The sequence below is a fragment of the Cydia pomonella genome, chromosome 11 (genome assembly GCF_033807575.1).
Source record: "Cydia pomonella isolate Wapato2018A chromosome 11, ilCydPomo1, whole genome shotgun sequence".
NCBI classification, from domain to species: domain Eukaryota; kingdom Metazoa; phylum Arthropoda; class Insecta; order Lepidoptera; family Tortricidae; genus Cydia; species Cydia pomonella.
In genome coordinates this window covers 4,645,088-4,661,931 of record NC_084713.1, presented here as the reverse complement: position 1 = coordinate 4,661,931, position 16,844 = coordinate 4,645,088, and the positions used below count along the sequence as shown (strand labels likewise).

Genomic DNA, 16,844 nt, shown 5'->3' with positions numbered 1-16,844 from the left:
TTAACATAACCCAGTTAAAAGGCCCTACTATGTCAAGGGCTGCTATTTCCATTGTTATCCGAGCGTTTTCTTCGGATGAACCAATTTACTTTCCATTAGTGTCATATGTATAGTATTTTGTAAATTATTCTGATTATATTTACAGTTGGTTTTAGAATAACTACCTCCTAACCTATCATCTGTATGTTTAGGTATTTAAATAATATTAAACAAACAATTTGTATATTTTCGGGTAGTTAGGCAGTGTCTTACGTGAGCGAATAACTCGTGAACGCGAATTCAATCCTTTGATATAATGGAAGTGACCTACGTGGGCGATCTCCGAATGCCGTTGGGCCACCGCGCCGCGCCGCGCCGCACTGTGCCGCGTCGCATTCGCGAGTCATCACTCACGTAAGCCGCTGCGTTATTGGTTAGCCAACCAAATATAGAACCGCCTGGATCTGTCACTGAACGACCTGACTTTAACCTACATTATTTGATCATGTAATGTTTTCATCTACCCTCAATTGGCTTAAGGAGCATTTTGAGGGTATAATTCGTTTACTTTTATTTGAATACCTAATGATACAGAGTATAGTCAGCAGTGACCCTAGCTACGAAGCTGGAGGTCCTGAGTACGAATCCTGGTTAGGGCATTTATATTGATCGTCATCTAGTACCCACGTTCAAGCCATATTGAGCTTTTGCTTTAACTGTATTTTTTTTCTTATTTAATGCATGTTAATAATAAGATGTAATGTTTTGAAAAGATGTGTCCCGCCGAGTTTCTTGCCGGTCCATGTTGGGATACCCTCCCCCAATTGAGGGATGATTTAAATCTTCTTAGGTCAGAGGTGTAGGGTTAGAGCCGGTGAAGCTACCTTCATTTGACGTTCATAACCTTCATAAGCGTATTGTAATATGCCTACTTGAATAATAATCTTTATCTTACTGTGGAACTAAGGTCGATCTGTTTAAAATTGCAATTTTGACCATAAATATTTATTTATTGAACCCTAGGATACATCCAAAGCCTTCTATTCTCGGTTTTACTCAGTCCGCGGTTATTTTGGCCACAAAACTAATGTAAATGGTTGATATCATTATTTAACATTCAAAGAAAAAACTTAATAAATTAAATAAATAAATTTCTTAAATAAAAGGAACTTGCCTTAAAATAACCAACCCAAAAAAGCCCAAATAATTTTTTACATACCCCACCCCTGTCCTTGTCTAGTCCCTATCCCGTCGTGAAATAAATATCTGCCAAAAAGTTATTAATGCATAACAATAAGAAAATTTATAACAATCCGGGTAATTACTTAGTTGTAGAAGTCGGTACCAAGCCAACATTTGCATCAAAAAGACAAAATTTACTCATTAATTTAGTTCTCGCACTACTAATTACTCGTATTAAATTATTGTTTGGCACCAAAGAATGTTTTTGTTGGTTTACAGGAACACACAGGTCAAACTGAGAACCTTCAGTCGCTATGTAATTTTAACGCACAATTTCAGGAGAAAAATCACTAAACTTGAAATTATAAATGACTATAAAACTGTAGATAGGCTAAACTCATACATAAAAACACGAAAATGCCTTAATATTTGTTTACTTAACTATGGAATCTGTTTTTGTAAATAATTTTGGCATACAATTAATTTTTGTTACACTCGTTGTTGAAGCTAAGCTTTCTTACTCTTTCTGTGTGCTCAGTGACGTCATTAGCAAGTTCACAGCTATAGCTTGCCTAGGCGAACTGTACAAATTAAACGCTTCAATTTTGGAAAGCCTATCATTGACGATAGTTTCTGATAAGAGATAGTATTATTTGAGACATCGCCCACACTTGCCATGCTATGGGAATGACTCAAGGTCAGCCCTTCAAGATAACGTTTATCAGCACCCTGGCTTAATTGCGGCTTCAAATTCTTGGCTGATGGGTTTTTGATAGGCTTTTTAACAAGGTCGTGACCCTTGGGTTGATAAAATGCTGACGCGATGACAGTGTTTTTATGTCACTTACATTAACACTTACTTACTTACTACTTACTCACTCACTCACTTACTTTTTTATTATTGTGACTAAAACAAGCGTGTTATAAAGTTAATTGTGATTGCTGCTGTAATTGCTAATATTATGATCATAGATCAAAAAGTACTTTAATAATTTTTCATTAGAACTCGAACTTGCTCGAAAAAGATCTTATTTCATTTACTGAAGGACAAAGGCCTATTTAGTTCCCCCGAGAGTTATGAATTAAAAAAAACTAGGGAGTTATACCTTTTTTATTATTATGGGACTTATTCATACAAACAAAGTAGCATAAATGAAATTATTTACTTTTAAAATACTGACATTTATAATTTAATATTTTTTTTTATGTTAAAATTTGATTAATTGAACTGCCGTTTAAAATATTTTTACATCATTTTCAACCGTGGCCGAATGCTGAATCTGGTCAGAAAGGTCTGTGCCTTTGATACCTAACCTGTCAAGAAATTACAAAATAGCGGACGGAATGGTGATATGTCGCCGTATTTAAGAATCATTTCACTTAAAATTTAGTTTTTTCTTCGCTAGTGTGATGAAAAACATTGTGTGTAACTGCGGGCCCCGCAGTGCGGGGTAAGAATATTGCAAACACGGGTCTTTAATTCTCTCTAGCCTGTGGCTGTCAGGATTACCACCCTCGTATCCAAAATGTCACTTACCCGTCGTTGCACAATTTTAAGGTCATATATTTTATATTCATATTGTGGCATAGTGTTTTAAAACTAAAAGCGTGCTTATACCAAAAGAGAATCTTCGTAAATGCGGTATCTGGTAGAGGTAATCCGTAAATATCATTGTCGGTTTGGACTAGCTAAAAAAAAATTAACACGACAGTCAAATTCAAATACCATTTATTAGTCAACTATACTGTCAACAATAAGATTAGCGGGTAAATTGATATTCTAACTTAATTTTGTAAAGAAATTAAGTAAGTACTTGTAGGTTCGTTTCTTGAGATTATCAATGTCGCATAAATCAAAACATTACATCAGGACTGAGCTTTGCTTGAAGAAATGTTTACGCAAATTAAGGTCATATCCTTCAAGCATTTAGTACCATAATCGCCTGTAAAATAAAGCTGACTTCAGCCACTCTGGGTAGCCTGGGTCCAACAGTTAACAATGTAGGTCAGTTTTGAAACTACCGTCATCCCAGTACGTGTCGATTATCAGTATTTTATTAATTCCCGGTTTTGCATCGTAAATACCGGTTAAGTGGTCGGACGTTATCGTATTGCCTCAATAGCCACACGACCGTACAGTCGGGCACAATAAGTATATTTTTACGCTTTAAAGTGAATAAAACCTGTAGAAACGTTTCGATTGCATTTTTTTGGAAAAGTTTAGTTAAAATGTTTTCTTAGGTACACTTTTAGTATTTCTTACATAGCTTGAGTACGGCGGCAGCTGAGCTATCATCTCATATGTTCTTTGCATATTTTGCGTTTTAAGGTTATAAATTATATGGAGATCATAACTGTCACCGTACCTAAGCTGTTTGAAAAATACTATAATCATTTGCACGTGAATCAATATTTTGTTACTTGTGTATTTCTAAATTACTAAACCAACAATCTACGCTCCATTCAAGCTGGTTTTTATTTGTACAAAACAAAATTTCCCGTGTTTGTGTTTTTTAATTTAGTATAGGACGCCTAACAAAGCTTGGTGTCAAACTATAAAGTAATGAATACAAATTACAAAAAGCCTTAAAAGAAAATAATCGTATTTGTTCCCGCCGACTGTACTCCTCGAAACAGGGCCAGTAAAATTTTCAAGAGAATAAATCCCGCTTAACGCCTTTTGCGGCCGATACGATTTACAATTTAACCGTTGAACATCGGGTGACGTTAACGTGACATTTGTTAGCACAGCCTCGAGCGTAGGGGAGACCGGGGACGAGAGTAACGGTGGGTCAAAAGTAACAAATGGTTGTAGGGTTTAATAATAGTCAAACAAGACTCGGTACCTTTATCCGCAAACTAAGACCTGCCAAGAAAAATGTAAACGCAAAAGTCGAAATTCTGTGGAACTTTATTACCACGTACTACCGACTAATGGCGTTATTCATAAACGCGTTACTGGCCTGAATTAGCTATGAATCGTTTGTCTTTATCTGTCATTTTGACTTATGTATCTGTAAGAAAGGGATAAAACAAAATTGAACTTAATCAGGCCCGTAAAGTTTTATGAATAAGGGGGTAAAAGTTTAACAGTAACATCGAGTGCAGTTTCGGTTCGAAATTCGGATTGTAATGCAGCGGCTTACGTGAGCGGTGACTCGCGACGCGGCGCGGCGGCCCAACGGCATTCGGAGATCGCCCACGTAGGACACTTCTATAGGTATCAAAGGATTGAATTCACCCGCGCCGCTTCGCGTTCGCGAGTTATTCGCTCATAAGACACTGCCTAACTCCGACAAATTATTCTATTCCTACATATAATTTAAAGAACGATTAAGTTAACGAGCCTTAGGAACAAGTTAACCAACAAAATGTATAAAGATCACACAGCAAGATATCTTTTGTTTTCTATACTTTCTTTTACTTTTCCATACTTACATGGCATGTGTACCATCAGACGGCTATAAATCGGACCCCTGTCCTCGACACCAGTCCAAATCGAACAAAACGTCTCTAAAAGCACGATCTGACTGACAACGTGTACCTGTACCCCCATAAACACGTGTAACGTTTACGACGCCATATTTTATCGGGGATCGTAAAAAAACTTGACGAAAACTGGGAAAATATGGGTTTAATCTGGCCTCCACGCGTTAAGAGACGTCAGGGTTCATTTACGTAACTTACAATGGCGCGTGTTTTTCATTTGTCACTTATTGGGCGCGCCTGAAAAATATTCAGCGGTTCATTAAGTTTTGGGAAGTTACTTGTGCGAACTAAGTATGCTAACGTACGCCATTCAGGGATCTCTTCCAGTTAATATTTGAGTAGATGAGAGGAGAATGTGAGTAACTGACTGCATTACTGTGCATTTACATATTTACTTAACATATTCTCTTAATAAAAAATCGCCCTGGAGCATGTCGGGCCATGCTCAGTGTAGGGTTCCGTGGATACTAACGTATGTATGTATGTATGTCACTTTATTGCACATAAACAGCTGTTTTATGTAAAACAGACACAAGACAAAACTAAACAAGAAAAACAAATGTTATGTACAAAGGCGAACTTATCCCTAAAAGGGATCTCTTCGAGCTAACCTTCGAGAAAATCACTAATCTGTCAGAATAAGCTAAACGGGGGCTATTAGTAAGTATCGTGTCAACTCAAGCATAAGGAGTACCTTCGCAGCGTTTTGTACCTCTTTTACTGAGAATACTTTTTACAATAATTCAAACCGGCCGGACCGATCATGTTCACTAAGGGTTTCATTGAAGATATTTACTAAGTTTTTGTTTTATCATTTTTCCATGTTTCTTGGACCCATGGTTCAAAAGCTAGAGGAGCGGGACACATATTTTTTTTCTTTCAGAGCGATTATTTCCGAAAATACTCACCTTATCCAAAAATGTTTTTTGGAGACCCTTATTCGGTTAAAAAGATCTATCCAATGATATTCACCATTGGGTTAAAGCGTAAAAAACATTTTGTATTCGTTTACACCTAATTATTAATGTTATAGGCTTTATTTTACTGTTCTGGTACGCATAATTTTTGCTTTCTATTTTAGCACTAACGATCATGGAGGAAAGCCGCGGGCGGACAGACATGGCGAAACTATAAGGGTTACTAGTTGACTACGGGACCCTAAAAAGTTGGTGGTAGTTTGGTACTGATACTTACCTAACTACCAGTTCTCAGCTCTTTGCCAAAAAGCATAAAATTGGAAAAACATTTTGTTAGTTTTGTCCCATGTACATTTATAACTTACAATACTCTTCTAAACAACTGTACGGGTCCAGATCACGCGAGACTTTTGGCGGTCGGAGCCCGGGAAGCCGGCTACTGGCTACATGCCCATCCTTCACCTAATACTGGTACTTTCTTGGATCCGACCTCCCTAAGACTGGCGACTGGTTTGCGACTCGGGGTTTCGGTATGTACGCCACATATATGCTCTTGTGGCACGGACGTGGACCGACTGGGACACCACGGATTATCTTGTCAAAAAAGTGCAGGTCGTTTTTCAAGACATGCGTCGCTTAATGACATAATCCGTCGATCTCTTGCCACCATCAATGTGCCTGCTCTTCTTGAGCCAACTGGCATTATCAGGGATGATGGCAAGAGGCCTGATGGGGTGTCCTTGGTTCCTTGGAGCTTGGGACGGATGTTAGTGTGGGATGCTACCTGCGTAGACACACTGGCACCGTCCCACCTCCAACGGACTAATGTAAAAGCGGGCGCAGCGGCGGAAAGCGCCGAAATTTTGAAACGTAATAAATATAAGAGCCTCGGTAGAGAGTACCATTTTGTACCTTTTGGCGTTGAAACTCTAGATCCATGGGGTCCCAGCGCGCACAAGTTTTTTGGAGAAATCGCGAAACGTCTGGTTGACGTAACTGGTGACCGAAGAGCTGGCGGCTTCCTCGCACAACGTATCAGTATTGCGATACAACGAGGAAATGCCGCCAGCATCCTTGGTACAATGCCTCAAGGGCCTATTTTAGATATAAGCTAGTTATAGTATTCATCTGTATATATCCATTATGTATATTGTTATTGTCAATAAATAGTTTTATTAGTGGATGGATTCTGTGAAAGAGGATATGAGAAAGAAAGGAGTGAGTGCTGAGGTGACGAAAGATAGAGGAGAATGGAAGAGAAGAACATGTTGTGCCGACCGCACATAACGTGGGATAAGGGCAGGAGGAAGAAGAAGTACATTTATTATGTTGTAATGCGTAAATCCTAGACCCATTATCATAAATTAAATCGCCTAAGACCCCAATTATTGCCTTTATCTAAGTCGTTTCCTTTGTGTCCAACGTGAAGCTTTTAGTACCCATCTTTTATTATCTAAGCTTTTCGGCTGTAACAGAATATATTGTTATTTCGTTAGATACAAGATATTTACTTACATCGTGCTTATTTGTTACATCTGTACGCTTACCATTGACCTGACACTAACAAATTCGCTAGCGTGTGCGTAACTTACTTTCCATGCATCTCGCTCGTACTTGCATATTAGTGCGAGCGAGATGTATAGAAAGTAAGTTACGTAGACGATAACGAATATGTCAGTGTCAAACTTGTGGTAGTGGTGCTGAAAGAAAAGTGTTTGATATTGTAAAGGTGACGTTCGGATGTCAACTGCAGCTGTATTACTGTAGAGGCATCGTTGTTGCCGCCCTTGTATCTGTCAATTGTCTTAATAAAATGAGTGAAGGAATAAACGTCATGTTCGCGGCAACAATGACGCGGCGAGACAGTCATTTTATTATGGAGTGTGGAATTAAGAGGAGTGTCATCTCTTATGGTAGAACTGTTGCAAAAGTGTCCAGCTGTCAGCTATAAATAATAGTTCCAAATCGCTCCAGAGTAGCGCTAGAGTAGCTAAGAACCTAGGCGTTATTGACGGAGTGAAGTTGCGCTGTCTATGATTTGATTTTTTTGTTCTAGTATTCTAGGTATTGTAGCGCCACCTGTTTAAGGTTTTTTGATGACACTTTTTGGTATATGGAGATTTCTTTCCTTGCCTCCACCTTCCATACATTTTATAAAGGAAATTCACGTCACCTTAAAGTATAGTAGTATACTTTCTGATGGCTGTTGTAACGTTAATGCCGCAGCGTTAACGCGGGCGATGTCAGCGTCAATATCCTTGATAAATAGATACGCCACTCATTTTACCAGAGAGTCAAAGAAACATCACCCATGTCAACGCTGCATCAGTAACGTCGCAACAGGCCCTGCTGTTGTAAAAATAAGTGCGCAGCTGAAGTGGGAATGGGTCGGCCATATCTGTCACAGGGATGATGACCGATGGGACCAGCGAGTACTGTTCTGGAGACCTCGACTGGGAAGCTGAGGTGACGGAAAACCACGAGCCAGACGATCGGAAGATGTCAGAAAGATGGCATGGCCGACCTGGCATAGAACCACCGCATACAGAATAACATCTAATCCAAATCCATGAAAGAGGCATATGTTCAGCAGTGGACGCGAATATGCTGAGAAGAAGAAGAAATAGCCCTGCTCCAGTCGTCATCCGAATGGTACCCTTATTCCAATAATTAATATGGAATTTGGTTCGATAGAAAAATAACTTAGCTGATTTGTAACAAAGCCGTATAGATTAATACGCCTTGATTAAGGCTCCTTACAAATTCTCTAAAGAGCAGTTATTCAAAATTATAAAACGTAAGAAGAACAAAGTTGTATAAAACATTTTACTGTCCGAGAGTAACGTAAAAAGTCTCGAGTTAAAGTATTATTATTCAACAATTCAACAAAGATAGAACATTTTCTTTGTAAAAATGTGTTGATTATGAATACTTGCGATATGACGTCAATTCAACGAAAGATTATTCAACACAAAGAAAAGTCTTCAAAAAAGACTTCTTTTAAACTGATGGGCTATACTCATCCGTAAGATTGCTTACACTGACAGAAAAGTTCAATAGCACATTACGATACAAGTGCGAAAAATAGGAACTTCGCAATAATTAGAGATAAGTTAAAACATGATCGAAAGGAGTGTTTTAAATCGACACGAGTTGCGTAGTACAACGTTTTACAGTACATGGCTCGTTACATTTTCGACAAACGGCCCGATTCGAATAATGATTACGACACGTTTAAGATCTTGCAAAGATCTTTAAAAGATCGATAACTAAAAGACATATCAAAATTGACGTTTATTTTGATTCCGCTGTGATCCCAGTAAAATCTATCTACGATATTTCTAACGTCAAAGTGACATTGGTTACCCGTTACCCGAATGTGAATGTATAGTAACATAATGTGCTAATTATCGCACTAGTGCGATAAACTGGCACCATATGTACTGTAACAAATCAAACCACGCATGCGACGCTTCAAAATCCCATTTTCATATGATATTTTTTTAACATTATCTTGAAAAAAAGAAAGCAACAATACAAAACAACAAACAAACAGAAGTTGTACATTGATATTGCACGCGTGCACCACATAAGGTACCAATGTGATATCAATATCAAAACAAATTGATGTTTCTATTCTCCACGCAGAAAGCGTCAATATTCGGTACGCTGCGCTAGACAAAGTTGTTACTTTCCGGCTCCGTCGTACAGAAAAATAGTATACACACCTAGCCAGTAAGAAAGCCTTATCTCGCATGGAGTGGAATTGTCAGCCGAGGCGAAGCGAGACATTTCTTACTTTATTGCCCTAGGTATGTAATATACTAAAGAAAGATTGCTGTGTGTGCTGTCTGGTTTAAAGCTATGCTTTAAATCAGCACGCTGACCGTCCGACGTCCATCGCGAATCTAAAAATGGAGGCGCCAAGCCGTCTGCGCTCCGACGTCCGTCCATCGCTCAAATCTGGGACAACTTGATGTGTTGCTTTCGTGTGAAACTGCTATATGGCTGTCATTTAATTTGTGTTACGTGACGTCTCACACGTTTTAATTATACACGATATTTTATAAACATGCAGTATTCCCGCAGTTTCGAAATTAACCTTTATCGAGCGTGTGATTTAGGATCCTATCCTATAGGTTAAGGGTTTGAAAATTATCAATAGGTAGTGTTTGTCACTGGGTATTGGTAAACTGGGAATATCCTGAAGAATATTTTACGCTTCTAAGGGCCTGTTTCACAATGTCCAAGTAAAGTCCCGAAAAACTACCCTACTTGCCACTTATCTGACGAATAAAGTCATCGTTGGCGTTTCACAATCTTCAAATAAGCCCATCTGGTAGATAAAGTGCTAAGTTTTGCAGGAAGTTTTATCTGGCAGTTAATTTAATTGTTAATTAGCTATCCGATACTTTACGCAGACTTTGTGAAACAGACCTTAGGGGTTCTTAGGCAAACCTCAGTATTTTTTCAGTTTGATATCTGTCAGTTATAAAGCGTTAATTTCACTTAGTTCTTGCTATTACAGTTATATAAGCAAAGAAAAATGATTTGGATATTCGATTACCCATTTCCCAACTTTATCCCATTTCATATATTTATTTCCCTAGAAATAATTTAAATCATATCAGCTTCAAAACAGCGTTTCCACAATATCGTAACTAAATCATTACCGAGTCAGAAAGGCTGCGCATGCCCATAACGCGGACAGCTGATAGCCGCGGAGATTTAGTGCTCCCGCGCAGGCTGAACTGGGCCGGTGGTCCTCACTTATCTGACTAAACTACAATGTTTACAATACGGTTATTCACAGTACTGTTACAAATAAAATATTGCTGTGGAAAGAGTTTACAAAAAACGTCATAAATTTCTATTAAAGGATTCAATTTTACTTTTATAACTTTTTAATGAGACAGTTTGAGTGATGTCTACCTAAAGTGCAAACCAAAGTGGACCGGTGATCCACTATTATCTGACTACAATAAAATTATCCACAGTATGTTTAGTAATTTACTTAGTTGCTTTCAAAAGAGGATTTGATAAAGATATGTACGTATAGAAAGTTTATCCACTGACGCCAATTACCATTTTTATTACATAATATACGATAATTTTTTAAGTTATGCAAGTTATTATTTGGAGAGATTTAGTGCTATGAAAATGTTGCTATCTGACTGAACTACAATTTCTACAATATCGATATTTTTTTATCCATATTTAAGTATGTTCTTTTACGTTAATAAGTTTACTTGGACAGATTGATTGCCTGCCTGACTATGTGCAGACCATGCAAGTTATTATTTGGAGAGATTTAGTGCTATGAAAATGTTGCTATCTGATTGAACTAAAATTTCTACAATATCGATATTTTTTTTATCCATATTTAAGTATGTTCTTTTACATTAATAAGTTTACTTGGACAGATTGATTGCCTGCCTGACTATGTGCAGACCTGACTGGACTACAATCTGGTTATTTACAGTACTGTTAGTCATTAGACATTTACAAATAAAATATTTAGACAAAAAGAGTGTGCAAAAACGTACAAGTTTTTCTGTATAAGGATTTTCTTTTATGTTTACAAATTGACCAGACTATGTGCTGACCAAACTGGACCTTATCTTCTTCTATTCTATCTTCTTATCTTACTGGACTGGATTAATAATGCGGTTATTTACGGTATGGCTAGTCATTAAATTACTGAATTGCCGTGAAAAGAGGGTTGTTATGAGGATATGTACCCGCAAGTATTTTTTTAAAGTTATTCAAGTTTTTAGTCGGATATAGATTTAGTTCTGTCGCGCAGACTGAGCTGGGACGATGGTCCTACTTATATGATTAGACTATAATACGGTTATTCTCTATCATAACTGTTTGAACTTAGGGTACTGTATCTTAATATACAGTCGTGAGGTAAATACATATAAGGAATACACAGTTCTGTTTATGAAGTCTTGATGTTTTACTACCAAGATTAAGTGCTATGTAGTTTTCATGCCATTTTTGATGTCACAGTAATTGTGTTATTAATCGTGAATCCATTGAGGCCTATTTGCAGAATAGATTATTTTTCTTTTTTGTAATTTAGTTTTACAAACTTAAATGAGATGTAGGTTTTAGTGGTATGAAATTATTCTGCAAGAAAATTTTAATTTACTCTTAACCACAATAGCATGACTAATTTTTGATAAAATTTTCGCCCGGCAATGTATTTTGTACATCGTGATCACCTGTGACAGTTTTGATGTGACGTAGCGTCAGTGATACATCGTTTGCTGTATGGTTTTATATGGAAAAATAAAAGTCGTCCATTTTTTATAAAACCTATATAAAAGTCTTCTTCTTCCTCGCGTTGTCCCGGCATTTTGCCACGCCTCATGGGAGCCTGGGGTCCGTTTGACAAGTGATCCCAAGATTAGGTGTAGGTACTAGTTTTTACGAAAGCGACTGCCATCTGACCTTCCAACCCAGAGGGTAAACTAGGCCTTGTTGGGATTAGTCCGGTTTCCTCTTGATGTTTTCCTTCACCGAAAAAATATCAAATGATATTTCGTACATAAGTTCCGAAAAACTCATTGGTACGACGCGGGGTTTGAATTGAACCCGCGACCTCCGGATTGCAAGTTGCACGCTCTTACCGCTAGGCCACCAGCGCTTTTTAAAACCTATATAAAAGTGTGTTCATTAAAGCCTAAACTTTGATTATGTGATCGTATCAAAAATACACGCTATATATGTTTGTTTCAGGTGTGCTTGTGATGACATGGTGGTGGGCGCTCGCGCTGCTGGCGCTGGCGCCGCCCGCCCGCCCCGCACCCCGGGCGGGCAACGGTGAGCAATTTTACAGTAAGCATCTTGGGCACTGCCTGCTGAACATTGCTAGCACTAAGAAACATCCAAATTAACGTCTCCTGAGCGTCGCCGTCTAGACCTCAATTGATAATCAACAGCAACGCAACTGTGCAGTGAAACTATTTTCCGCAGCGCTGACTAGACACCGACGCTCAAAAGACGCTAGTATGGGGGGTCTCTAAAGGGTTGAGCACAATGAGTACTATACACAGAGGTTGAGCACTATTAGTATTAAATACACGTCATAGTTTGCCGCGTGAAAAAAATATGGGTTGCCTGATGTTCCTAAAACTGATTTGGCGAACACATAAAAGATTCACGGCCAGATTCAAACTTTAAGATACGTCAAATATTAGGTCTAGATACGATATGGATCGGTAGTGTCAAAGTGACGGTTTTGTTTGAAGAAACGTCTTTTTTGACCTAATATTTGACATATCTTAAATTTAAAATCGGAACGTCAGTATATTTACGGTCAAAATTTTGTGCCGAAATAAAAGACTCGCGCTGATTGTGAATCCCGCCCGCCTCGCGCCCCGGGGCAGGCTACGGTGAGTAATTTTACAGTAAGCATCTTGGGCACTGCCTGCTGGCCATTGCTGGCACTAACGGATTGAACAATGAGCACTATATGCGTATATGTACTACATATACACAGGGGTTGAGCACTATTAGTACTACTAATACACGTAATCGTGTATTAGACGGAGGCATGAAAAGACACACATGCACATTGAATCATGATCATTATCTATTCTCAAGTAATTAGGCTACCATTTACACTGTCGTTTGACGCATGAAAACAATGACGGTTGACATGAATTGTCAACCGGTTCATTGACCAAACCATTTGATTTGGTCTGCCACGCGCCCCGGGCGGGCAGCGGTGAGCTCTTTTACAGGACCTTGGGCATTGCCTGCTGAACATGCTAGCACTACGGATTACTAGCTGGATTGAGCACTCTCGCTCTTTTGTGCATGAAATACGAGGGCTAAGGATAACGCGGCTCAGAAACTTAGTTCAATATTTGATACGGCTCACTTAGTATTTATTTAGTCGATAGACTTGACGATATTTATTTTAATGCTTGCACTCAAACACACGTACACACAAAGATTGTTGCACTAGACTAACCTACTTTATGAATACATTTTTACTTAAATAGAGGTGTTTACATTAAGACGTTAGTCACAATGGAAATATACTGCATGTCGTAATACGTTACAAATTGTGCAAGTGTCTCAGTTTGTATTTATTTTCAATATATATATTTTAATTTTGTTTGCAATAATACAAACGTTTGTTTAATTTCTCATGATTCATGAAATGTTCTGATGAAACGTTTTGCCTGCGAATATTTCCAAGCATGACGCTCAACTTTACAAAGAAGAATGAAGATATTGAAGTAATATTACAAATTTAAACGGAACATTTGCAATGCTAGTAAACAATGAATTATAAACACTGTATTACAGAATGTGAAGTATCCCGCAGTTATCTTAAACACACACAAACAATTTATGCTTCAGAAACATACCTAACACAACAACCCCTGCTTGGTAAAATTATAGTGTGCATATTTAACCCAAAAGGGGACTTATTTTCAAATGAGCATTTGACATATAAATTAAATTAAAAGTGTATTTAATATTGCGTATTATGTCTGCTAGAAGATTCTAAGACCAATCAAAGATGAAAAACAAGGAAGCTGAAACAGAGGCGGCTGAAAGAGATGTGTGCGAACGTGACGAAATGATATTCATGTTTAAAGTAACGCACCGTGAAACAAAAAAAATAAAAAGCGGCGCTCGCTTGCTTGCTTGTTTCTTGAAACCCTCCGACACTTTACGCTTAGTGAATTCGCTTTTGCGCTAGCAAAAAAACAAGAATTAATCGAAAAATCACAACTACAGAATGGAAGTGAAAAAATTAGTTTACCAATCGTGTAACGACAACTACAGAAATGAAGTCGATACCATGAATAACCAGTTCACCAAGTACAATACTTTCATGAGTTTTGTAACAGCTAAATCAAGATACTTGACGCCATAATTTACAATGCGTCGTCTTAAGTTGAAAGCGAACGACCATTCCGAAACTGCCTTTTCATACAAACGTAGTCACCATTTTCCTCTCTGGATAGTAATATTATTGAAAATATTGATGTATATTAACCGCAGCAGAGCTATGCCCCTTCGTAGAGAAAAAGGGGCTTACGTTTGTCGGGAGAAGCGGTCGTCTCCTTTTCCTCTTAACTGATTTTATTTATTTATTTTATTTTATTGATAAAAATGTTTACATGACATTACAGTTGCCAACCAATGCGTCACGAAACTTAAACTAACTAATAATTATAAGTATTAACAATTATAAAAACAATAATGGCACATTAACAAATTAAATTGGGACAGTTGAGCACCTAGCATCCATCGCCTCACAGAATCTCAAGCATTCACTATACACTGCCGCCCATCGCCAAGCAAATAGATCGCATTCAGGCGTCGATGCCAGGAGCGCATTGAGCAGTGAGAGGGCGCGGGGCAGCGGCGAGTTCCTGCGCGATACGGTGCGCGCCGGCGGCACGGCCAACAGGTCGCGTTGTCGTGGTCTGAGGGCCATTCTCGGGACGTCCGGAACAAACAGGCGCACGAGACCAGAAACAACTTCGGGACAGTCTGACTCCCCACGCAAGGCTCGGCATGCCATGACAAGGAGTTGGTAATTCCGCCTGACCTCCAAGGAATTGTACCCGAGGGAGCCGAGAAGATACTTTGTCGGGTACAGGTACAGATAGAATCCGAATATTTTTATATTACATTGATCTTAAAATTACGTTTCTGAATATACTTCAAGGGCTCTTACATGCTAAAATAGGTTACGTACCGTGATACATATTTGGGAGGAATTTATATAAGGGCAGAGGGACAGGGCGCTCAAAGTTATGAGCATAGAGAAATAAGTAAGTATAGAGTCCTAACTCCATACATCAGTTTTCTTAACAAAACGTGGGTTATTTTGCAGTCGACATCTAGCTTCAAGTACCGGAATTATCAGTACTATATATATATTATATTATAGGACATTATTACACAAATTGACTAAGTCCCACAGTAAGCTCAATAAGGCTTGTGTTGAGGGTACTTAGACAACGATATATATAATATATAAATATTTATAAATACTTAAATATATAGAAAACAGCCATGACTCAGGAACAAATACCCATGCTCATCACACGACTAAATGCCCTTACCAGGATTTGAACCCGGGACCATCGGCTTCATAGGCAGGGTCACTACCCACGAGGCCAGACCGGTCGTCATACTGCTACAAAGAAAAGTCTCTGCTCAACAATTTTCAGCTAATATTATAACCGGATTAATCGGAATTATTTTCAACTCCTTCTGCTTATAATATTGGTTGTAAATTGTTGAGCAATACACTTTTAGTCAGTCGCGATACTCATGACATCTAGTGTCAAGTAGCGGTACTGTTCAATTCGCAACTTGGCGCCAGGTGTCGGCTGCGAAATAACCTGCGTTTTGGTAAGAGAATTGATGGATGGAGTTACACTCGCTTACTCATTTCTCTATGGTTATGAGGGGGGTTCGAAGTACAAAGGTGCCGAAGTGAAATAAAATCATTTGTGCATATTTGAGTTGATGGATCATGTTGAATATTTATTGCGATATGTTGAGTGCTATGAGTGAGCAGGTATGTTCGCGAAATTTTTGTGCACCTAGGTAAATATAGGTCTAATCTTTTCTGGCAGCATTAATGCCAGGTGAGTTATTGGATGTGTCCAGTGAAAATATATTCATGCACGTTAAGAGTCCACAGCAAGCTGGGTTTTTCATACAATCGTAGTTACGATCTCATTTTAAAGCAACTAGCTAGATTGCTCTGAATTGTTTTACCTACTTACAATTGGATAAAGTATATCTACCTATGCCTGTAATTAGTTTATGTTGGTTCAGTTCAGATACGATAGTTAAAAAAATACAGCGAATTTAAGTTTTAAATACAAAACTTGTTTTTGCTCTATTTCGTTTGGTTTATAAGCTGGAGCTATATTTTTTTTTATATATACTACGCTGGTGGCAAACAAGCATACGACCCGTCTGATGGTAAGCAGTCTCTGTAGGCTATATACGCCTGCAACTCCAGAGGAGTTACATGCTCGTTGCCGACCCTAACACTCCGCACCTTCGTTGAGCTCTGGCAACCTTACTCACCGACAGTTACAAAACAATATGAGTATATAACTGATTACAGGTATAGCTATACCTCTTGTCATTATATGTGCAAAGTTTAGTTTAGTATGGGAAGGTGAAATTCAGCCGAGCTTTTATTTTCGACCCTTCCAAATCTTTATGTCAACATTTTTAGAAATTGTTTTATGAAATATTATAAAAAACGAGATT

General features: G+C 38.3%; 1 protein-coding gene across 2 annotated transcripts in view; it reads left to right on the top strand.

Moving 5' to 3' along the window:
* The window catches only part of LOC133522664 (serine proteinase stubble-like), a 236,706-nt gene that overhangs the window by 127,533 nt on the left and 92,329 nt on the right, over positions 1-16,844 (top strand). The window contains exon 3 of one of the 2 annotated variants that reach the window (XM_061858054.1): positions 12,315-12,398. In XM_061858054.1, coding sequence (XP_061714038.1) covers positions 12,315-12,398 — 84 coding nt within the window. Of the gene's footprint in view, positions 1-12,314; positions 12,414-16,844 lie in introns of both variants that reach the window. The other variant, XM_061858053.1, reaches the window with a different exon arrangement.